Source organism: Dipodomys ordii, unplaced genomic scaffold (genome assembly GCF_000151885.1).
Source record: "Dipodomys ordii isolate 6190 unplaced genomic scaffold, Dord_2.0 Scaffold43, whole genome shotgun sequence".
Classification (NCBI taxonomy): domain Eukaryota; kingdom Metazoa; phylum Chordata; class Mammalia; order Rodentia; family Heteromyidae; genus Dipodomys; species Dipodomys ordii.
Genome location: NW_012267259.1, coordinates 616,005 through 640,683, shown reverse-complemented (window position 1 = coordinate 640,683; position 24,679 = coordinate 616,005). Strand labels below are relative to the sequence as shown.

The following is a 24,679-nucleotide window of genomic DNA, read 5'->3' as shown; positions in this document are numbered from 1 at the left end:
CCCCTCCCCTCCTCCGTGAGCTCCGCTGGGCTCGGCTCCGAGCTGCGGGGTGGCTGCCAGGCACGGGGCTGGGGGCGGGGCGGGGCGGGGGCTCGGCGGCCCGGAGTGTTTTCAGTTCCGCCTGGGAGCGCCCATTCCCCTCCTCTTCTCCCAGCCCCCTCCATCCATTTGGCAGGGGAAGGAACAAAAGGTCCCGGTCCCCCGGATCTGTCGGGGCCGGACCTGGCGCCTCGGTGCAGGTAAAGCCTGGGCGCCCGCGGGCCTCGGGCAGGGGTGTGTTTGTGCGGCCGGGCCGGCGTGTCACATGGCCACGGCGGGTGGGGGCTGGGGTGTGGCGGGGCCGTGGGCGCGCGGGCCGGGGTGGGCGTCGGAGAGCGGGGCTGCGGTCCCCGAGTCCCCGGCCCAGCCCGGCCCGCCTCCCTTCCCCGGCGCTCGCTAGCACCCTCAGTGTAGTTCGGAGAACTGATTTCCGAAGCCGAAGGACAGTTTCTCTTGTTCGTGGAGTTGTTGGGCATCAGAGTTCGGAGCGTGAGATACTTTGCTTCCACTTTTCTGCTTGTGTTGTTGTTTATTTTGGTCCGTACCCTTTGTTAACTGCCACGGTCGCGGGATCTGAATTGTCTGGGCGTCTTCATTGGAGCACGCTCACGACTGATGCTCTGCTGGGATCGTCCTCCACACACTTGGGAAAGTTCTGCTGTAGGTGCAGCCTGCTAGCTTTGGTCATACCCCTTTAGGGCGCATGCTAATTCTAATTGATTTCAGATATCCCCAACTTGGGCTTCAAAATTGTTCCAAGATTGAGGAGTTCTTTCAGGGAAACTCTCTTTGGGCCAGGTACTTTTGTCTTTGACTTACCCTTGTTTGAGTATGGCTTCTTTCTGATCCTCAACAAAAGAAAACAGTAGGTAGATTATAGTGATTATGTTGTTATTTCTTCGGTTTGTCCTGAAAGGTAAACGCTACCTGTTAGTTGTCAGACTTCTATTAAACAAAAACAAAAAACTCCAGGTAAGACGGATTTGGAAGTAGCATTTTCCATTAAAGTCAGGTCTTGTAACATTTTAGAATATACTAATTCGAGGTTGCTTTAAACTTAAAACGACACACATAAAACTACTACAGGCGCACATAGCCTAGTTTTATCTTTCCAAATTGGTCTCCTGAAATGTGAATGAATTTCCAAAGTTCCTTTTTATTTTCTCTGACTTCAGGTGAACTGAACCGCCATCATTTAAGTATGCTTTCCTTGAGCCTTATCTGAGAATGCATTTACATTTACTGTTATGCTGAAAATACATTTACTGAAAAGTTTCCCTCTTACAGAGAAATGATAATTCAAAGTTACATGAAAGTTGAAGTTTTAACGCATAAGTTAGTAGAGCAAATGTAACAGAGTTGGAAAAATGTAGAATGGTCTTCATAAAATGTTATAATTTGATTTTAACTAGGAAAACTTTCTTATTTAACTTCTTCCTCTGCAAGAAGATCTTTTAGCAAATGTTAAATTCAACATAACAATAATTTTTAAAATAACTTAGTTTTAGCTTTCACTGTCTTAGCAGTAATTATAGTACAGTCTTTGTGCATTTCTAAAGTGAATGCCTAAGTGTTTGTTAAAATCTAGTGGAGGTAAATTTAAGGAAGCTTATTGGCCAAGTTTAATTACTCTGATGCCATTGGAAACATCCACTTCTGTTCTTTTGTTAGAAAAGGTTCTTTAGATTTTATAGCTACACCTTAAGTTATTTCACTTTGTAAGGTGTTCAACAAAATTTGATTTCTAAATCTCTACTCAGTCTGCATGGTTCCAGAAATAAAGTTTTGTAAGAAACTGTGCATGACAATTTCCTGTTGCCTTGTAGCCTATCAGGCTTGTATGTGTTTTAACTCTTTGTAGGAATACTGGGGATGATTTGAGTATACAATACTTTTCTTTTATAATGTTTAATTGTTTCTGCTTCCTGAGAATAGGAGGTCCACTTTTCATTTTCATGTTATAAATATTAAGAAAATGTTGCCATAATTTCACTACACCTTTGGGGGCAAAATATGTGAATGTAAAAAAAAATAGCTGCTAAATTGCTTGCCAGGTACCTTTTGGGTTTTGCATGTTGTCAGTATTGTCAATTTTTACTTTTAGGTCTAAAATGTTTTCTTATTTTGATTTTGATTCAGCTGGTTTAGTGCTCGCTTGGAACAACTTTCTTGTATAGGTAGGGTGCTTTTCTAAAGCATATGCAAGCTGTATATAGGAAACTGTCAGATTGGAGATTTACTCATGTTCTTGAGGCAAGCATCTTTTAGAAGGTGAAGAAGGGCATAACTTTTTAGATTTATTATTTATTTAGTACTGGGGTTTGAACTTGGAACCTTGTGCTTCTGCTGAGCCACATCTCTATCCCTTTTTTGCACTCATTATTTTTGATAGTCTTGTTTCCTCCCTTGGTGTGTGCCTAGACCATGATTCTTTTATTTTTTCCACTTTTCACTGTAGCTGGAATGACAGGTTTGCAGTACCATACTCAACTTCTTCCACCCTGCTTCTTATGTTGAGCATAGCCTACATCTTACCACTTTTCTGCCTGGCTGGCCTGGAACTCTGGACCCTATCTCAGACTCCTACAAATCTAGGATGACAGGCATGTACCACTGCAACTAGCTGTTGGTTGAGAGTCTCTTGAATTTTTCTGTCAGGTTGGCTTTCAATTTTCAACCTTCCTGTTACCAGCCTCCCAAGTAGCTAGAATTACAGACTTGAGCCAGCCTGGCTGGTGTGGAACTATAGTCCCAGCTTCCCCACATAGCTAGAATGACAGGTATGTGCCACTGTGCCTAACTATTGGTGTGTGTGTAGGTGTTCCTTGAACTTTTCTTTCTGGCCTCACTCAGTCTTCTTGCTAGCAGCCTCCCAACTAGGAATGCAGGCATGAGCCACTGGTACTTAGATTCTTTGTCTTTTGATATGAGTACAAGAGCCATTTTAGGACCTTAATTTCTGTAACAAGGAAGATGTTTTCTAGTAAGTCCTGCAAAGTTATGTCAGAAAATGTGAAATGTAAATAACTCAAAAGTAGTTCAGGAGAAGTTGTAAATTTATTCATCACATAACTTGTATTTTTTGAACAGTTGTATATATTTATTCAACAAACAACAGCTTTTACTGTGTATCAGCCCTAGTACTAGGCAATAAAGGTAATAGTGAGCAAGTACAGCCATTTTTTTTTTTTTATGGAATTAGGCATGCGGCAACTTTATTTCTCTAGTACTTAGAATAAGAAAATTAGTTATGACGATGTAGAAATGAGGGAGCATAAACATAATAAATTCATTACTGAGTCAGTTCCTGCAGTATACTTGCATTACTTTGTATCAGTGTATATAGGACAGCACTGAAGAAGGTATGATAGAGTCATTGGGAACAGTCAGTGCTTTCTCTGTGGAGCAGAAAGGGTTGTGGATCTGTCACCGGTTTTTGCAGTCTATACAAATGGAAGATAATGGACAGTGTTCCAGAAACATGTTATTGAACAGATGTACACTTGAAGAGTTAAGCTTTTTTTGGCTTCAATTTCATTAACCATTGCCCTTTAGTTGCAAAAAGAAGTAAGAAGAAGAAAGCAAACTTGAATTAGGTTTCAGTGAAAGGATCAGAATGACATGTAAAAATGTTAAACCAATAAATATAGATTGGGTAGCAATTCCATGTAGTAGAAAATAGAAAAGCTTTGGAGTTTGGAAACAGAGAGTCCTATGCTAATATTTGGCTTCTCAGTTATACTTTTGGGTAAATTACTTCAGAAGCTTTTTAAAAAAAAATTTAACTGAAAATGTAAAAAATAATCTTTAACTTTTGAGGGTATTATAAGGATTAAGTGGTCTTGATTAAAATACTTACAACTTCATTGAGGCACTTAAGGGTCTTCCCAAATAATCTTTTTTTCTTGCTGTTTTCTAGTTTTAGATATTAATTATTTGGGCTTTCCCTAATCTAAATGATTTGTTTGCACTACTATCCTTGACTTGTTACAAAATGTATTTGAGAAAAAGATACTTAAGCAGCATAAGTCTAGGGAAGCCAATTGTTCTGGCCTATAATTTTTTTTTTTTTTTTGGGTCCGGTCGTGGGGTTTGAACTCTGGGCCTGCGCGCTGTCCCTCAGCTCTTCAGCTCAAGGCTAGCACTCTACCACTTGAGCCACAGCGCCACTTCTGGCTTTTTTTCTTTTTGCTTATGTGGTGCTCAGGAATCAAACCCAGGGCTTCATGCATGCAAGGCAAGTGCTCTATCACTGAGCCACCTTCCCAGCCCCCAGCCTATATCTTAAAGCATGAGAGCCTTTGAGATTCTCAGAACCTGTTGGCATTTATTCAAAATGTGTTTAACCAGCTAAATTATCTGGCTTCTAACCCCTAGTAGATAAGAAAACTGTAGATTGAGTAGTGTGGGAGGTTTACAAGGATGTGGTAGGGACTAGTTTGGAGAATGGGGAACTGTTAGTCTACTGTCTATTGTAAGAAAAAGTAGATAACAGTCTGGCAAGGATAATAGAAATAATATACAAGACACAAAAACAAATATTCATGTAGCATGTCTGGGGCCATTCTGTGCAGGACCAGACCTGAAAGCCTAGTAATGAATACTCATCAATTAGCTTAAATCATGTTTGGGAAAACCTTTTTAAGAGTGAAGTAATCTATATAATATACTTTAGATGGTTATTCAGGATGATTAGCAAATGTTCTTAAAGGGGTAGAACATTGTGCTTTACCAAAGGACTTCATGAACGATCTATCACCTACTATGACCAAGATATTTCACACTTTTTTTTTCCCTCTCTGAGACCCCTGATTTCAGACTAACGTTCAGTAATCAAGAAAGGTTATTTTAGAGGTATACCACCCTGTGCCATGCTTCCCCCCTCTCCCCCAGAGTAAACTCGCCCTAACTCCCAATTTACAGGAGTGTCACAGAAAACTTTTCAGTCAGGCTTTAACACATAGTATCCTAAAAATTTACACATGGAGTAGTTGTGTATAGTTGGCCAGCCTCTGTGGTAAGGATTTCGTTCCTCTTTAAGTGTGAGGTCTGCCTTGGTACTACTTTATACACGCACACACACATGTACACACAAACACTCACACTGACATTCATACACGATTCCCTTATTTCAACTGTGTAGTACTTTCTATCTAAATCCATAAAATAACTGTTGTTGATCTTGTAATAAGAAGCCTTGGCTATTTAAAAAAAAGTGTTTTATTGTTAAAAGTTGTACAAAAGTAACTCAGCTTTTTTCGTTTAAAAAATGTCCAGAGACTTACTGCTTGTCACTAATCAGTTTTGAGTATTTCTCCAGAATGATGTAATTGTGTTGTATTCAGTTAGGACGTATTCAGTACTGAATTAAGCTCTTGGCTTAATTTCAGCAATTCTGATGTATAGAGAATATAACTTGGCCAGTGTAGGTTTAGACTGCTTCTAGTTTGGCCAGATAGCTAAAAATATTAGGCTGATTCCATCACTTTCCTACTTGCCTTATGTCCTCCAGTCTAGGACCTAGAGTGTGAGTGATTTGTAGCTCAGTTTTGCTTGGTTGTAACTGAGCCACATTGTTAGGCAGGTATTTGGTAATTTAGATGATCTTTATGTTTGTACTTGTAAGAAACTAGTTGTAAGGTTATTCATTCTCATTAAAAGTTGTGAAGTTGTGAAATTGTTGGTAATTCTTCTAGATGAATAATATTTCAAAACTGAGAATATGTTGGCCTTAAGGATATAGAGGAATGTATAGCGAATATGAATTTTTGTCTAGTTTAAATTTGAAGATTTTTTTCATGTCTGAATCTGTAGTACCCAATCTTATGTTGAGGGGGGTAGTTTCAGGTTTAATGTGTTGATTTAGTAAGGAAGAATAATCCTAGCTGAACCACTGAAAGTCTATATGCTGATTATTGGAGTCTCTTAAGTCAAAGACTATTTTTGTTTTCAGTTGTTTTTGTTTCTGTTTTTTTTTTATTTTGGAGGGTGCAGGTCTTAGCGCTTGAACTCTGGGCCAGGGTACTGCCCCTGAGCTTTTGTGCTCAAGGCTAGCACTCTACCACTGGAGTGGAGGCATAACTCATGTAGAGCACTGGTCACCAGCAAGAAAACTGAGCAAGAAGAGCAAGACTGCAAGACCACTGCTCCACTTTCAGCCTTTTGCTGGTTAACAAGATAAGATCTTCACTGACTTGCCTGCTCAGGCTGGCTTCCAAGAGTGATCCTCAGATCTCTGCCTCCTGAGTAGATTACAGGCAGGAGCCACCAGTGTCTGGTTTCCAGTTCTCTCTCTTTTTTTTTTTTGTCGGTCGTGGGGCTTGAACTCTGGGCTTGGGTTCTGTCCCTACACTCTTCAGCTCAAGGCGAGCACTCTACCGCTTGAGTCACAACGCCACTTCTGGTTTTCTAGTGGTTTATTAGAGATAAGAGTCTCACAGACTTTCCTGCCCTGGCTGGCTTTTGAACCGCAATCCTCAGATCTCAGCCTCCTGAGTAGCTAGGATTACAAGCACGAGCCACCGGTGCCTGGCGTGTTCTTTGTGTTTTAAATAGTCTCATTGTATAGCCTAGGCTGGCCCAAATTCCTGATCTTCCTGCTCTACCTCTCAGTGTACACCACTGCACCAAGAACAAAGACTTAATCTGAGAGAGTAGCACAGTGAGTCTGTGATTTCATAATTTATCTGTTTAAAAGTGTATTGCATTTCATATGCTGTGTCAGTGCTTTCCAAGAGCTCTAAAAAGTACTAAGAAAGCATTCCATCTTAATCACATCTTTTATTCTAAGACATGGACTGGAAAGTCTGATGTACATACACTCCTTATAAATTATGGTATAGAGGAGCTATGTCTGAACCTTCTTCCTTAACTTGAATGAGCTAGTGAAATTTTTGTGTTGATGACATATATGTTATTAGTGGCTATAAATGCATATTTTCTACATTTAGACAAACTTCTTAAGTACTGTGCAGATAGGTAGTTAGGTTGTACAATTCACATTGGCTAGTCAGTTAAGCTTTTTTTTAGAATATGTTTTAGTTACCAGGAGGATCCAGCTTTTGCTTGAGATTTGTGCCTTGTCCATTTCTGCTGTAAGTAGTTTCCCACTTGGACACACACACACACACACACACACACACACTAATTGCAAAATGTAAAAAGATAAAAAACAATGCTGTTTTTGTGGAGGGGGAATGGGCTGTTGAGGAAGTCCTGGCTGACCAGTTTTCTTCATTCTAACTCCCAGCACTGGGGAGCATTAGGTCTTACAAAAGTCTGTTTTGTATTTCTTTATTAGGTAGCTGCCAGCCACATGCAACTATTTAGCTCTTGAAATTCAGCTATTGTAACTAAGGAACTGTTTTTTTCCCCCCTGATTCTGGGGCTTGAACTCAGAGCCTTGCAGTCTTGCTCCTCTTGCTCAGTTTTCTTGCTGGTGACCAGTGCTCTACATGAGTTAAGCCTCCATTCCAGTTTTTGGTAGTTAATTGGAGATGAAACCTCCGGGACTTCTTTTTTTTTTCCTTTTTTCTTTGTTGGTTGTGGAGCTTGAACTCAGGGCCTGGGCATTGAGCTTTTTCATTCAAGGTTAGTGATTTTTAGCCACAGCACCCCTGGTTTACTGGTGGTTAATTGGCGATAAGAGTCTCAGGGACTTTCCTGCCCAGCTGGCTTTGAACTGCAGTCCTCAGATCTCAGCCCCCTAAGTAGCTAGGATTACAGGCATGCCTGGCTTTCAAGGACTTTTCTCTTCAGTCTGGCTTCAAATTATGATCCTCAATCAAAACTACTTGGGATTATAGGCACTTGCTACTGGTACTTGGCTTAGAATATTACATTTATTTAATTTTAATTAAATTTTAATCTAAATTTAGATAGCCATATGTAACTATTGTACAACTAGGTAAATGACCTTTTTATCATCGTAGAAAATTCTTTTGGACAGGGCTACTTTAGACTTAGGTAATTGAATGTGTATGCCTGAGGACTGATTGAGTTGAATGCTAGGTAGTGTGCTTCAGGAAAGAGGCAAACTGACTTGGGAGAGTCAAAGGGCCAGTAGAGTACTTGATACTCCTGCTGAGTTGAGTGTGGGCCTGTATAGTCTTGTGATGGTGTTTAATTATCATCTTTGAATGATAAACCAGTGTGTAAGTTGTATGTTTACAAGCTGATTATAGAGCATTGGGTTCTACACAGCTCATTAAAGGTGAAAGTAGTATATATAACTTGGTTGTAGAACAGGTAGTCGCTACAGAATTTTCTAGAGGAAGTAGACTTTCAATCAACTAACAACTTGTTTCTATGGCTAAATCTAGTCTCACATTAGGCTTTGACAGTACATAAAATTGCCCATATGTGTGTTTTCTTTTTGTTTTGGGGGCCAGCTTGTTTTATAGTTGCCACTGCCTTTCCTTCCTAGATTTTTAGGGTGAGCAGTTACAGTGGAAATTGACTATTCTGCTTTTTACACATTTTATGTGTGCGTACATGCATGCCCCTGGTCACTGTCCCCTTTCTTCACACACTTTGATATCCTTCTCCCTTCCTTTCCCCTCTCCCGCCAAGGCTCTACTACTGCTGGCTTTTTGCTGGTTAATTGGAGACTCACATGCTTTCCTGCCCTTGCTGGCTTCAAACCTTGATTCTCAGATCTCAATCTCTGGATTAGTTAGGATTACAGGCATGAGCCACCAGCATGTGGTGATGCCTAGCTTTTTAAAACAATTTTTATGTGTTTTGTTTTAAACTCTTTTCTCGTTACTTATGATTTCTTTGACCAATACATTTGGCACAATTACAGATTATCATTGATGCTACATTTTTGTACTTTGTGTGATTTGAACATAGATGCCAATAACCTAACACAGTTATTTTAAAATTGATACTATAGGTGTCCTCTGAAGTTGTAGCCATCATATTTGAAGTATTTGATGTTGAAATATTGAACTCCAAATTTCTTTTGAAATAAAAATCATATATGTATTGAAGAGTACTTTGTTTTTGTCTGCAACTTAAACATAATTGAAATTTCTTTTCCCTCCATACCCCTTAAAAGAGCAACCTCTTTGCTTTCTGTATTCAGTTACTTCCTCTGTTATAGACTTCAACTTGTGTTTATTTATATTTAGCCAGTCCTGGCCTCTACCCCATTCAGTGGTATTGTTTGAACTCAAGACCTCACACTTATTAGGCAGGCACTTGCCACTCTTTTAACATATTCCTTTTCCTGTTGCTCTTCAGATGTACTGCCATATTTAGTGGTCTTTCCTCAGTGATGATCCTACTTTCATTAGTGTTTGCCATTATTGACTACTTTCTTTTCCTTTATGTCTTATGTTTGTCTGCCCCTTTTTCTCTCTCCCCTCCCCCTTTTATTTTCTTTTCTTTTGAGGGGATAAGGAGAAAGCCTATGCTGACCTGCAACTCGGGTACTAACTGTCCTCTGCTTCTCAAGTGCCAGATTATAGGTATGCACCACAATAACTAGCTTAAATTTCTTAAAGTGATACAGACAGCATGCTAGAACAGACAGAGATTAAGCCCATTCATCCTACTTCAAACACATGGAAGTGGGCTGGGATGTAGCTCAGTGGCAAAGCGCTTGCCTAGCAAGCGCAACGTCCTGGGTTTGATCCCCAGTACCAAAAAAGAAAAGACAAAAAAAAATACAGTTAAAAAAAAAAACCCAAACAAACACATGGAAGTGTTGGAGGAAATAGTTGACAAGTTTTCTTTTATGTATGTATAAGAGACAGACACCAAACACAAGCACCCAAGTAGTAAAAAAGTGGTTTTGGGAACGATTATACCAGAGAGTACCCAGTAGCTGGACATGGCGGTAATTGCATAGAAGTCAGTATCACAGACTAAAAATAACCTAGACATCTGCCAATCGAGTTATGGTGAAATACAAAGAGTACTAGAAAAAACTCATTTTGTATTGACATGGAACAGTCTACAAAATGTATTTTCCTAAAAGGTAATAAATATATGCAAAGTTGCTTATATATGGACAATACACAAAAACTAGTTAACAGTACCTGATTTTAGAAAGGCAACTGGGTGGCATGGGATGGCTGACAAGATATTTCATTGTATATCATCTAAATTACAAATTAGAGTAACTTATTATTCCCACCATTCTACATCTAACATCTAACCTGGATAAGTATTTCTAAATTTATTCTGCTTCACTTCCTTGTGATGTTTAAGTCCATTTAAAACTAAAGTTTTTCTAGTTCCTTTGTAGAGATGTTTGAGGGGGGGGGTCTTTCTCCTGGAAGTGGATGCTTTAGTGATATCAGAAAATATTTTATTTTGTGTATATAGTTCACAGAATTCTGTAGTGTCTTTTACCATTAAATCAGAAGAGTAATCCTGTTCATACAAATTTCTAGAACAGGTAAGCTAAAACTTGGTTTTAGAGATTAAAAGAGGTGCATGGGACAGAAGAGGTGAATTGACTGAGAATTGACTGCTCTTGATGAAATTGGCTGTCTTGGAATGGTGGTTATATAATACAAATGCTTGTTAGAATTCATCATACTGCATACTTAACATCTGTGCATTTTATTGTATGTAAGTTATGCCTCAATAAAGTTACTTTAAGGGTTGATGTATGAAAGTCAATGTATTTGTATGTCAGCATCACACAAAGTTTAAATTTAAAACGTGGCATTTAAAATGGAATCACAAAGTACAAAATACCTAGGAGAAAACAAAAACATGTTTGGGACTTAATGGGGAAGATTTTAAGACTCATATAATTCAAATTGTAAGAAGAAAATCTTGTGTTTATGTGTATATACAATATCATAAAGATGCCTGTTTTCCTCCATTTATTTATAAATTCAGTCTCATTCCAATTAAAATCCCAGCAGGTGAAAGGGAATTTACTTTGTCAGATATCAAGACAGTATATTACTTTACTGGTTAAGACACAATCGGTATTTGCTTTAGATATAGATTAATGGAAGGAAACAGAAGAACACAGGAAGGCAAGTAGCATTATAAATTGTCAGGGAGGAGTTTCAGTGAGCAATGCTGATATACTTAGATATCTACATTGAGGTGAGGGAGATCCATAACTCACATTATACATGAAGTAAGTTTCAAGTAAGCTAGGCATGGTGGTTCATAACTAATCTCATCTTCTCAGGAGGCTCACATCAGAAACTTGAAGTTCCCAGGCCAATTCAGGCAATAAAGTTCCCAAGGCTGGGTGTAATGGTGCCCACATGTCATCCTGGCTACAGTGGGAAGTTTTTAAAGTAGGTGGATTGCAGCTCAGGCATGGGCCTGGGTAAAAAGCACCTTATCTCAATAATGAATGCAAAAGGGGACTGGAGGAATATATTTGAGATGGAGCCTCTACCTTAACTATGAGGCCCTTAGTTCAAACTTCAGTACTGCCCCCCAAACTAAAAACAAATGTTCTCAATAGATTAGAAAACTGAAAATGAAAACTAAAATGTTAGGTTTGAATTTTAAATCACAGCATGTGGATTTTTAAGATGATACAAGTTTGTATATAAAATAATACTTAATGTAGTTGGCAAATCTGATCACATTAAGTGAAATACTAAGCTGGGCGCTGGTGGTTTATATCTGTAATCCTAGTTACTTAAGAGCGGCTTAGATTTGAGGATCATGGTTTGAAGCCAGGCCGGGCAGGAAAGTCCATTAGATTCATCTCCAACTAACCACCAGAGAACCAGATGTAGAGCTGTGGATCAAAATGGTAGAACACTAGCCATGAGTGAAAAAGCTCAGGGGTAACACCCTGGCCCTGAGTTCAAGCCCCACAACTAGCACCCCCCCCCCAAAAGAAATATTGAGGTATTTAAAGAGGCCATAAAAAGTCACTGTCTGACTGAAGATACACACAGCATGTATATTTGACAGTGTTTAGTATCCAGGACTGGTGGAGTAACTGCAAGCACGAGGTTCGGAGTTCAGACCCCAATACTAAAGAAAAAAGGATAATTCCAGACTGAATAAATCGTTGCTATGAGTTAAGGAAAAGGATGGTGAATGTGAGCAGTGGTTGTTGGGAATAGAATCCTGAAAAGTTGCTAATAGTGAAAATACTCTTTTTTTCCTTAGTACAGGATTATAAATATCACAACATCTTATATTGTACCCATCCTATTTGCCAAAATTAGAGGAACTAGGTCATGTGAGGTGTTGATATGTGGATAAAATAGGAGCTTATAGTTCTCTAGGGAGACTAACAGACAATTGGTACTGTCAGTAAAGTTGTATATGAGCTTCTAGTCTGTACTATTTCTGTCCTTTAGTATAGTATATGTGGTAAAGTTGTGGCTTCCTTAACAATGTTTTTTGATGATCCATAGTGGAAAATAGTGACAAAAGCAGAATTAAAGTCTGTTTTTTATTATCTTCATTGATATATCCCAGGATCCACTACATTGACTTCATCCTTACTAATAGTTCTTTCATTTAGAGAAATAGAGTATAACATATGGAGAAATGTCTCTGTGTGTGTACATTCAGTTGCAGTGTAAAATGTCTTTCTCACTATAGGGTTCTTTTGGTTAAGAAGTTTGAAAGTTTCTGCACCAGAACAGCTTTCATGGTGTTAAAAAAGAAAAAAAAAACCCAACATACCAGACTATTCATGACTATTCATGTAAGAATGGTAAACTGGTAATCTTAAGTAGTTATCAAGAGGAGAATGGACAGTGAGCTGTAATAAAGCCATACCTGGTATGCTATATGTCAACTGAAAGAGTGAAGTAAGAGTTCAGATTATATATATATTGGTATTAGTAGTTACAATGCTGAGGGATGAAAGCAATTGAAATGAATGGTATTAAATGCTCATATATTTGTAAAGTGTACAAAACTATTATTTGGTATACTAGGAAGCAAAACTTAAGTGATCATAGTAAAAATCAGAAGCAAGCAGGTATGAAATAGGATTAGAAAGGTATGCACAGAACAATTACACTTACCATACTGTGTTTCTTATATTTACTAAACACTTAAATGTTACCACTTGACAGCTGGATGGGAGGACAAAGATGTTCTCTTTAATTAGTGACTTCAGTTATATTTAATCACACATTTTAATCAATCTCCCTTCCCCTACCCTCCATCCCCAAACAATTTCAACAGGTTTCGTTGTTCTGTTTTCATACATTCAATTTACTTCAACTCTACTGGTCCCCATTTACTTACTAGCCTGAGACCCTCCTACTAATACCCTCAGCTGAGCCTATTTCTCTTTCCTCACTCTCACCTCTTCTGTGGTTTTTATATATTTGGCGATGTTTTTCAAAATAATCCATCCTCTTTTTTCTTTTTCTCTTCTTTTTTCCTTCTCCTAATCACTTAGACTCATGTTCTGTGCTTATCCATATATATACTTATATAATTAAACAGGTAAATATAAATATATCTGTAATCAACATCCTTAGCCATGAATGTAATAAAAAAAACTGCGCTATGTATCTATCTTACCCCAGTCAGAAATATATACATGTCCATGAAAAAATATTTTTTGAGATCTAGGTTCTACATATGAATGAAAACATACAATATCTGGTGAAGCTTGTCTTGCTCAGGTTCAATGAAAGGAGACCATTACGTGGTTTAGGCAGAAAAGAGTTTATTGTGGAGAGAGTATACCACCAGCCTGCACAAGATGTTGGGTGAGGGAGTGCAAGAGATGCAGTGGAAGGGAAAGAGGGAGAGGAGGGGCAAAGGAAGGAAAGGGAATGGCTACCAGGGCTGAACTAATGATGGAGATTGACTATATGGGGAGAGGGCAGCAAGGAGGTATAGCTACAACAATAAGCAGGAAGAAAGTGCCTGCAGCAGTGACCTCAGAGGCTGGAGCACCTCCCACTGCCCCCTGGTGGGCCTGTTACCTAGGTCAGGGCGGGAGCTTAAAGGGAAGGGGTCATTGTTCCCTGGTTGGGCCTAACAAATTGGATGTCCTATCTTTGTACAAATAACGTTTTATTTCTGGCTGTATAATATTCCACAGTAAGTGTATGCTACATCATTTTTATTCATCTGCTAGGTACTTTGGCTGATAATAAAAATAAACAGGTATGAATTGCCTTTCTGGAATATCAGTTTTCCTCTTAAGTATGTTCTCAGTAGAAGTATGGCAAGATTATAAGGAAGGTCTGTTTTTAGTTTTTCAGAGAACCTCCATACTGCTTTCCATAGCTGTTGGGCTAGTTTACATTCTCCTTCTCCCCTCTTCTACTCTCCCCAGAATCTCTGTCAGCATTTGTTAATTTTTGATGGATGCCATTCCAGCTGAGATGAGATAGAGTCTTGGTGTGGTTTTGATTTTTATGGCTAAAGGTGTTGAACATTTCTTCATGTTTCTATTAGCTATTTATATTCTGAGAACTGTGCAGTTTGCAATATTGATTAGTTGGATTATTACTGTTTAATTTTTTGAACTCTTACCTTTTGAATGGCGTGAAGATTTTCCTCCCATTCTACAGGTTGTCTCTTGGTTCTGATGATACTCCTTTTTTTTGATAGTCCTTTTTTTTGTGCTGGTCCTGGGCCTTGAACTCAGGGCCTGGGTACTCTCCATAAGAATTTCACTGATTCCCTGCTAGCATTGGCTTTAAACTTCCATTCTCAGATCTCAGTTTCCTGAATTGAATAGCTAGGATTTCTGGCGTTAGCCACTGGCACCTGGCACTATTGATTTATTGATGCATGCTAAATACACACTCTACCCTTAAAACTATAAATACTGCCAACCTCCCTCCCCTCCTGCCCCTCCCATCTTCCACCTCTCTCTTCCCTCCTCCTCCTCCCCTTTTATTCTTCCCCCTTCCTCCTCTTCTCTTCCCCTTCCTCCTTCTTTTCTCTATTTATTGATCCTTATTGGGACTTGAACTAAGTACCTCATGCTCTCACTTAACTTTTTCATTCAGTGCCATTTGAACTATGCCTCAAGTCCAGCCTTTTTCCTGTTCACTTGGAGTTAAGAGTCTCCTGGATTTATCTGCCCTGGTTGTCTTCACATATCAGCCTCCTGAGTAGCTAGGATCATAGGCATGAGCCACCAGTGCCTGGCAATTTTTGTTTTTGAAAATAGCATTCCATTTTCAACAAAAACCAAGATGCCTGGAGGAATAAGTTAATCAGCAAGATTGTGTGAGCTGTACAAGTTTTATTTATTTTGAGTCCATAATAAATGAAACGTCACATGTTCCTAATGAGGACATTGGTTCTCACAAATGTTAGTTCTTCACAAATTAATATAAATTCATTGCACATTCAGTCAAACTCCTGTAGGGTTGTGTATGTGTAATTTAACAAAAGTAAATACTAGGAGAGGTGCTCAGCTTGGGAAATATCAAGAGAACATTCATAATTAAAACTGTGATATTGTTGTTAAGTACAAACATATATGAATGTGAACAGGATAGAAAGCTCACACACTAATATCTTTGCTTAATAGGGATTCAATATATGACAGAAGTAGCATTAAGGATTATTAAAACAAACTTTAATAAACTGCTGATAAAATAAGCTAAATCACCATCTTATCCTGTAAAAACAACTTTCTGATATATTAGAAATCTACATATAAAAAATAAGAATAGATGGAATTCTCTTTGGTTTGTCAATCTAATACTTGCTCCATATCGTTTTGAGGGTCCTGTAATCAAGTACACTAAATGTTCTAGGTTAGGAGGCAGAATGAGATGCCTTTAAAAAGAAGCAGTTTTGTCACAAAATATTTTAAATTGAAATATGTTTGTACATTCTAGAAGACAACATTACAAAATGAAACAACCATTTGGAGAGGTTTTTTGTAATACACATACAGTCCTTGCATTTATGTCAGAGTAAGAATAAGAGGGACGTACAGCACAATTGAAGACTGTACAGAATATAAGCTCTAGTTGTATACAGCATCAAAGAACACTATTTGTCTGATTGTTATAGAATTATTAATAACTTGAAGACTGTGTTTACTAGAAATCCAGGATAATCCAACTTAATTGAAACTTTCCAATGAGTAATCTTAGAATCCCAATTTTAGTAAGATACCATTTCGCAAGTTTTCTTACTTAGCTATAAAAGTAAAGACTTTGTGCTTTTAAAACCTGCATCCAATAAATACCATTTAATTGCTGGAGTTAGAACTAATTGGCATCTAAACTTAGTTTCCAGTACTTTCAAATGTTGAAAAAAAGCTATCTAAAGAGTTTGCTGTCAGACTATTGAAGGAAACATGTATGTTCCCCAAATGACTCATTTGTATTTTGATAACAAATTGTTTATAAATCTAGGATTTTTAATTCCATTTAATTAGGAACCTGTTGCCATCTCTTTTTTTTTTTTTGTCAATCTATACTCAGTTTTCATTTCAGATTCTGACTAAATGTAATACTTGTTATTTAAAATAAAGTAAATGTTCAACTATCTGAAATGCATTATCAGCATTACTGACAAATACTATTTTGTGAAATTTAAAAATTGTCCAGATAATTAGATATTAGGTGACCATGATTCTTCAGATAGGAAAGGTTAAGGGTGGTAACTGTTAACCCAGTTCCACATTGATCATTACTGATGTGGTAAGACATGGGACACTGAAATCACATGGCTGTACCAGGTCATGTGGTCATTCAGAGGACCTAAAATGGGTGATGTTTTTATTTCTGTTAAAAAGATTTTATAGAATTTTTAGATCTCGAAGAATGTATCTGGGCTCCTGAGAAACATTTCTTTTAAGAAAAGTGTAACAGATAAGCTACTCACAATTCTTCCTGGTACTGACCATCTCTTGTTTTTGCTCATTGTACAGAAGTTTAAATTTTATCCATGTTTAGGCTAAAATTTTGTGAATGGAATAATTCAGTAAAAAATAGTTACTTTTAAATGGATACTTAGAAAGATTTTCACACAAGGATATATATGTATATATATGTATATATGTATGTGTATATATTACACACACACACACACACAAACACACACACACACACACACACACACACACACACCACCCCCAGACTGGGACAGTTCTCAGGAAGCAAGCTTGGAGGTTGTCTCCTGTGCTTGTTCTCAGGATATGTTTGTTTCTGTCTAGCTTGATAAATACTCTGCTGAATCTACTGTATTTCATTTCAGCCTCTTGACTGTGTCCATTCCATAGTCAAGATACTTATGTAACAGTATGTATAACTCAACATACTTACATAACAGTATGTATAAAACTGACACTGTAGTCTTTATCTTTCAAGTCCACTATTCCATGTTCCACATAGTGGTCAGTGTACCGCAGGTAGCTGCATTGGATACTTTAGGAAGTTTCCTTTTTCCTAAGATACCCACATCTAATTAGTCAATAACATGTGAACTGTCTCTGAAAAAGCTGAATTACCCTGTCATGATCATTAACTCTGTCTTCAGGTTTGTAATCAGAACTGGGCTAAATGTCCCCTTCTTTTCAACCACTATGTTTCCCATATTACATATTCTGGTGGTAAGCTAAGTATTTTTGTAGCTGCTTGAAAATTTCCTGTCTTTAGAAAATAGGCTGAACTTTGCCTGTATGCTGTCTCTCCATTTTGACTTCAGTCCTGCTGTGATTTATTTCTGTGTTACCTCTCCCTTCCAAAGGTTAAATTAATCATGTTCTCTACTAGGATAAGACTGTCACATGGCATTATATAGCTGGCTTCTTTAGCACATTCTTGGTGGTACAGAGTAGAAATTTAGCAGAGGCCAAAGGTATCCAGTATAATTTTGCTGCCTGTTAGTCCCTAGCTTCTAGTTGGCAGATTATAATGTGTTCGATGGTGTTTTGTGTATTTATTTTGCTAAGTTGAAGCTTTATATACTATCATGCTTATTTAGGTGTTTTATTTCAGAGGCCACCATTGAAGACAGTTTAATGGGGCTCCTGACAGGTTCTAGTTGTTCCTATTAATCGCCTTACAATTCTCTTAACTGAGCAAATGTCACTTTCCCATCATTTGTGCTGCATTACTAAAAAAAGTTGCATAACCCTGTCCATTCATTTTACATTTTTGGTGTCTAAACTTGCCGGGCTCTCATGTTGACAGGGATATATTTGAGAAGGACTTCATATGTCACTTAATGGGGTCTGTGGTCAAATTCTGAAACTTGGTATACTGTGGTATTGCTTCTCTTAGGAGACTTTTGGGGGGGTCTCCTGAATTGAGCTTCAGAACACAGTGTTTTTGTTTTTGTTTCTGTTTTTGCACCCCTTTCTTAAAGAAGTGACTGTGATTATTATTTAGATCGTGATCATTATGCTAAAGCCTTAGTATATTCAATTGGAATACCAATTTTAAGAATGATCTTTTTAGGGCTGGGAAGGTAGCTCAGTGGTAGAGTGCTTGCCTTGTATGCATGAGGCCCTAGGTTCAATTCCTCAACACCACATAAGCAGAAAAAGCCGGAAATGGCGCTGTGGCTCAAGTGGTCGAACACTAGCCTTGAGCTGAAGAGCTGAGGGATAGTGCCCAGGCTGAGAGGTCTGGCCCCATGACTGACCAAGAAAAAAAAATGATCTTTTTAGGATCCAAAGACTTTTGTATTAAGATTATGCTTAATATTTCGTTTTTAGTAAGTTTATGGCGCTAGTAAAGCAACCATACTGTTATTGCCTCAAATAAGTATCAGATTCCATTTGTGCTGTCAGGTTTTGTCCTGAAAACAATACTCAGTTTTTTGTTAACTAGAAAAGGCCCAGTTATAGCAATTTTATAAAAGAGGACAAAGGAATACACTAAGAGATCATTAGTATCAGTTGATTTGCAGGAGTTCTTTGTGTATTTTAGTCAGTAGTCCTTTGTCAGATGTATGCATTATATTTTTTCCCCAGTCTGTTCTTTGCCTTACCATTTTTCAGTCGTGTTTTTTAATAAACATTTTTCATTTTGATGATTTATGTAGATTTGCTTCATGGCTAGAGCTTTATGTTTTAAATTCATGGAAATATTCTGTATATCTCTCCAACAGCTTAAGATTTCTATTTTCCCATTCAGAATCATATGAGATAGTAATAATGGTATGAGGTTTATTATTTATTTTCCATATTATTGGAAAGTAGACTGACTTGATGCCTTAGTGGAAAATGAGATGACTGGGTCTATGTGGTTCTATTTCTAGACTTACTTTTCTTTTCATAGATACAGTCAAGACACTCGCAAGAACCTTAATCTTCTCCTCAGCTCCTCTGCTGAAGAATTTGTCCTTAGTATGAGGGGCTTGTTAGGAATCTTTCCTTTCCCCAGACTTGATAGTAGCCCTACAAGGATTTACAATCCACCTAGGAAAACACAGTCTCCCTAATAGTCATGAGGAAAGAAGCCTGACAACCACATCTCTCAAGGATCCAGGTGGGGCACATTTCTTACATAGGTACTAATGGTGGCACTCTTGCCCCTGTCAGTGAATCAAGGCCAACATTCTGTCCTAGACTCTAGCACAAGGGATAAGTACTGTGTTTCAGATGTGACAGTAGGTTCTGTTCTTATAAGTATTTTTTTCTTATGTCTCTTTTGTACTCTTAGTTGTGAACCTACTTATTTCTTTCATAATTTTCTTTAGAGACAGTCTTGTTCTGTGACCCAGGCTGTTTTCTGGAACTTGAAATTCTGCTTCATGTCCTGAATCCTGAGTTTATAGGTGTATGCCATTACACCTTGCTATTAGTAAGTCTTCGTATTATAAGGTTATGTAGGTCTTCTAATTTCCTTCTATTTTTCAAGATTGACTTAATTATTCTAGACTTTTTTGTGTCTGAATTTTAGCATTGTCTTACTGATTTCTTTTCTTTTGGTTAAGACAGGATTTCTTTATGAACTCATACTTCTTCTTTTTCAGGACCCCCCCTTCCACTGAACCAGAATTACCATACCTTGCTCAGTTTCACAAATACAGTGCATTTGTTAGAATTTTGATAAGCACAAATAGAGAAGAATATACTCTTAAATGGGCCCAATTGATATTTAATCCTGGGTATTCTGAATTTTTCCCACAGAATTTGTGCTTCCATTTGGGTACTTTAGTTTGGTGTTCAAGTTCACTGCCTATTTCTGTGTTACTAAAACTAATGACATCTATATAGTACTGTATTTTTCATTTCTAACATTTCCTTGTGATATTTTTATGGCTTTAATGTTTATTATGAAATTCTCTTAATTCATTATGCATGCTATCTGTCTCTGCCATCTTGTCCTTTAGTATTTTTAGTATAGTTATTTAAAAGTCTGATTAATCCAACATCTAGTCCCTCTTTGATTAGAATTATCTTTGATCTTTGACTATTTACTACTAGTGATATCTTCTGATTTTTTAATTGAATGCTTACATTTGTATAAACGGTAGAGCTTGAAGTGAATACTTTTAGAAAGTAGCCCATTTTTTATATTAATTTGATAGAATGTGGGGCTAAGTAACAGTGTAGTTGACCTAATTCTGGACTTTCTTGGAACATTTATTTGATTTAGTTAAAGTGTCTTGAGAATCAGAGCAAAACTTGTCCTTTCTCCTGCTCCTGTACCCCCCTCTTTTGGGTCACCAGCTTTCTGAACCATGGGAGATTTTTCTGTAGCCCAGCTATCTGTACTAGGTCATTGCCAAGTCATTTTGCTCTCTAATCCTGCCTAAGGTTTTTGTGATAAATGAGGTATCTTTCTGATACTGATACTTGCCCAAGGTTTCTGCAGTTCTGCTCTTCCCCAGTCTTGACAGTTTAACATACAGGATATCTGAGTGGAAGTTTTTCTTTTATTTCTACTATCCAACCTCTCAGCATTTTTCAACTGAAATGTCTAGTCTCTTGGGTTGATTTCCCTAGCCTATACCCCATTTCTTCTCTTCAAACTGCAGATTCTGCTGTGTGTTGGTGGCTCACACCTGTAATTCTAGCTACTTATGAGGTTGAGGTCTGAGGATCATCGTTCAAAGCCTGTTCAGGAAAGTCCGTGAGATTATGATCTCCAATTAAAAAGCCAGAAGTGGAGCTATGTCTCAAGTGGTAGAGTGTTAGCTTTGAGCACCAAAGCTCAGTACTCAGGCCTCAAATCTGGCATGCACATACAAAACCTCTCCATACAAAATGCAGTTTTCTTGCATTTTTTGGGAAAACTATTTTATTAATAATTTAATTAGTAATTAACTTAGTTTAGGGGATCTCCTTTGGGCTCCCCTCCCCCCCGTTCTAATAAATAGACTACAGGCATCCTTAGGACGTTCTGGGACCTTCATTAAACACAGCAGATTAAATATATGTATTTTCTTTCCCCCATACCTTACCAAAATGAAGGCAAAGGAAAGAAAAGCCTCGGTTCTGGAGGGACTAAGAATGGATGGGCAATAGCAGTGGCAGAGAGGTTACTCACAGCTCAGAGTGTTAGTGACAGAATATGTTACCTGAGATAGCACTGCTAGAAAGGTAAATGAAGTCAGAAGCTATCAGAGAAACAGAAAAAATAAAATTCTTAGGACTTCAGGATCCACCAAGTGTTCATAATAGTAGATGAAAAAAGTGTTTTCTTTTCACAATTTGTTTAAATAGTAAAGTCATTTTCATGGATAATTTTAGAAAGTCTATGATGGAAGTAACAGTCTGAGCTTCTTGTTTTATAGTGTGCTTTTAGGAATATGTTGCAATCACATTTGATATTGAAGCTAGTGTTTAACCTTTCAATGTCTTTTCTAGGGTAGATTCACGAGGTGGTTTCAGTGTGGATTGCTGCTTTGATTACGAGCATGTCGTCCATCTTGCCGTTCACCCCTCCAGTGGTGAAGAGGCTGCTGGGGTGGAAGAAATCAGCTGGTGGCTCTGGGGGAGCAGGTGGAGGAGAGCAGAATGGACAGGAAGAGAAGTGGTGTGAGAAAGCAGTGAAAAGTCTGGTGAAGAAGCTAAAGAAAACAGGACGATTAGATGAGCTTGAGAAAGCCATCACCACTCAAAATTGTAATACTAAATGTGTTACCATACCAAGGTAAGTGTGGCTAGACCTAAAGTTTGATGACCGTACTTTGGAAAATTACTCATAAGAACTTGAAGGAAAGTTAGTGAGTTTTTGTTACTTTCACAGCAACTGTGTGTGATACTAAAATATGATTATGTTTATCCTGCCATACTAATTTTGTTTTACTAGTTAATTCTTGTTTATTTTGCAAATCATTTTCTTGAGCAGTAAGGTTTGAGTAAAATGTAAGGTTTGTCTTCGTTGCTTAAATTTGTGTGTTGGGGCTGGGAAGGTGGCTCAATGGTAGAGCGCTTGCCTTGCATGCATGAGGCCCTGGGTTCGATTCCTCAGCACTACATAAGCAGAAAAAAAGCTGGAAGTGGTGCTGTGGTTCAAGTGGTAGAACACTAGCCTTGAGCTGAAGAGCTGAGGGACAGGGCCCAGGCCCAGGGTTTAGACCCCACGACCAACAGCAGCAGCAGCAGCAGCAGCAACAACAACAACAACAAATTGTGTGTTGTTTTAATTTCTGTGGTTGAGTGGTGTTTAAATAAAACATTCAGAATTCTTATTACCCACAAGTAGTGACTGGCCATTTTTCCTTGGTTAAAACTTCAGTTAGTAAGTAGTTTAAAAAAGCTGCTAATTTTTTATTAGCATACGTTAGTGATACAAGGGAGGTTTCATTGTGGTATTTCTATATACATTTATAGTGTATCTTAATCAGCCTCACCCTTTTTCCCTTTTTCCCCTTCTTAAGACAATTTCAGTAGATTTCATTGTTGTATTTTTATACAGGAGGCTGCTGATTTCTTACTGTATTTTACATAGTTTTTGCTTGAGCAGCATTATTTCTAAGAACAGTATGTGCTTCTTAAATGTTACATGAAGTTATCAGAACCTCTATAAAGACTGACCTTTTATTTTGGAAGGATTTTTTTTTTACTTAAAAGCTTGAAATTTTGAGTGCAAATTTAATCATTTGCAGATTAGTACCACTGTCAGAAGTGCTTTGACAATTTGTTTTAAAATAAGTTCAGTACTTTGTACATTACAAATTTGATTGTCAAATATGGAATTCCCTGAAACAATTGTTTGCAATGTCTTATGTACGCTAACATAAAGCATGTGAAACTGTTCTACTTGACTTATTTCCTGTGAGTTATGAGAAATACTCCTTATGCTTAGAGGTAATGGATCCCAGTTACACCAGACTATTTCCTCTCTTGTTGGGTAGACCATATCTTTTACTTTATTATTTTATTTGTATCTTTTAAAAATTAAAAAAAAATTCTCAGTCATGGGGCTTGAACTCTGGGCTTGGGCGCTGTCCTTGTGCTCTTCAGCTCAAGGCAAATGCTCTACCACTTGAGCCACAGTGCCATTTCCTGTTTTCCAGTGGTTTACTGGAGATGAGAGTCTCACGGACTTTCCTGCCTGGGCTGGCTTTGAACTGTGATCCTCAGATCTCAGCCTCTTGAGTAGCTAGGATTACAGGCGTGAGCCACCAGTGCCCAGATTTTTATGTGTATCTTACATGCATCACTTTTCTTGGTTTATTCTTTTGTTTTACAAATGCTTATTGCATGCCTGTTATATGGAAAGCACTTGGGATACTGAGTTCCTGGGGGGATATCCTTGGTGATAACATACAGTTTCTGTCCTCTAGGAAATAGTAGATAATGTACACACTAAATAAGTGAACAAATGAATGTAATTTGTGATAGTAATGACTGCAGAGACAACAGTGCAGCTATATGATAGAGAATGCCTGAGGGACAAAGAAGCTACTTTGGCTTGGAGTTTTTGCTTCAGCTGAGTCTGAGGTGCAGTTGCTAGTCAACTGACTATCTTCTGGGCAGAGGAAAGAGGCAGTGTAAAGTCTGAAGTAGAAGTCACTTCTGTTGGGGAATATAAGAGGAAGAAGACTATAAAACTTAGAAGAACACTCATTTAGGGCATGATAAGGAGCTACTGGAATTTGAACATAGGAAGCAAATTAGACTTTTTTTTTCCTGGTCCTGGGGCTAAAACTTAGGGTCTGGGTGCTATCCCTGAGCCTCTCTGTGCTCAAGCTAGCACTCTACCACTTGATCCACAGTGCTACATCCAGCCTTTTCTGAGTGGTTTATTGGAAATAAGAGTCTCACAGGCTTTCCTGCTCTGGCTGGCTTCAAACCACGATCATCAGATCTCATCCTCCTGAGTGCTAGGATTAAAGGTGTGAGCCATTGGTGCCTGGCTGCAAATGAGGATTTAAAAAAAATCAATTTTTAAGGATTAAAATGTGCATTTTACTATGACCCATTTGTTGGAGGCGTATACTGGGGGAATAGTGAATGAGGGTGTGGGTGTGGGCGTGTGGGGTATATGTATGTTTAGTGAGAGTGATGGAAGTAGGGAAACCAGGCTGCTGTGACAGTATTCTAAATGCAAGATGATGGAGGCTGAACCTGCATGACTCTGTTGGTACAGAAAATAAATGGAGGGCTGGGAAGGTGGCTCAGTGGTAGAGCGCTTGCCTTGCATGCCTGAGGCCCTGGGTTCGATTCCTCAGCACCACATAAGCAAAAAGGAAAAAGCCGGAAGTGGCGCTGTGGCTCAAGTGGTAGAGCGCTAGCCTTGAGCTGAAGAGCTGAGGGACAGTGCCCAGGCCCAGAGTTCAG

At 38.3% G+C, this 24,679-nt stretch overlaps 1 protein-coding gene across 3 annotated transcripts in view; it reads left to right on the top strand.

Annotated features, from left to right (window-relative positions):
• Positions 1-148: 148 nt before the first annotated feature.
• The window catches only part of Smad2 (SMAD family member 2), a 63,952-nt gene continuing 39,421 nt past the window's right edge, over positions 149-24,679 (top strand). For 2 of the 3 annotated variants that reach the window (XM_013018990.1, XM_013018989.1), the window contains exons 1-2: positions 151-239; positions 21,758-22,043. In XM_013018990.1, the coding sequence (XP_012874444.1) occupies positions 21,808-22,043 (236 nt within the window). In that variant the 5' untranslated portion in view covers positions 151-239; positions 21,758-21,807. Of the gene's footprint in view, positions 240-21,757; positions 22,044-24,679 lie in introns of all 3 variants that reach the window. The other variant, XM_013018991.1, reaches the window with a different exon arrangement.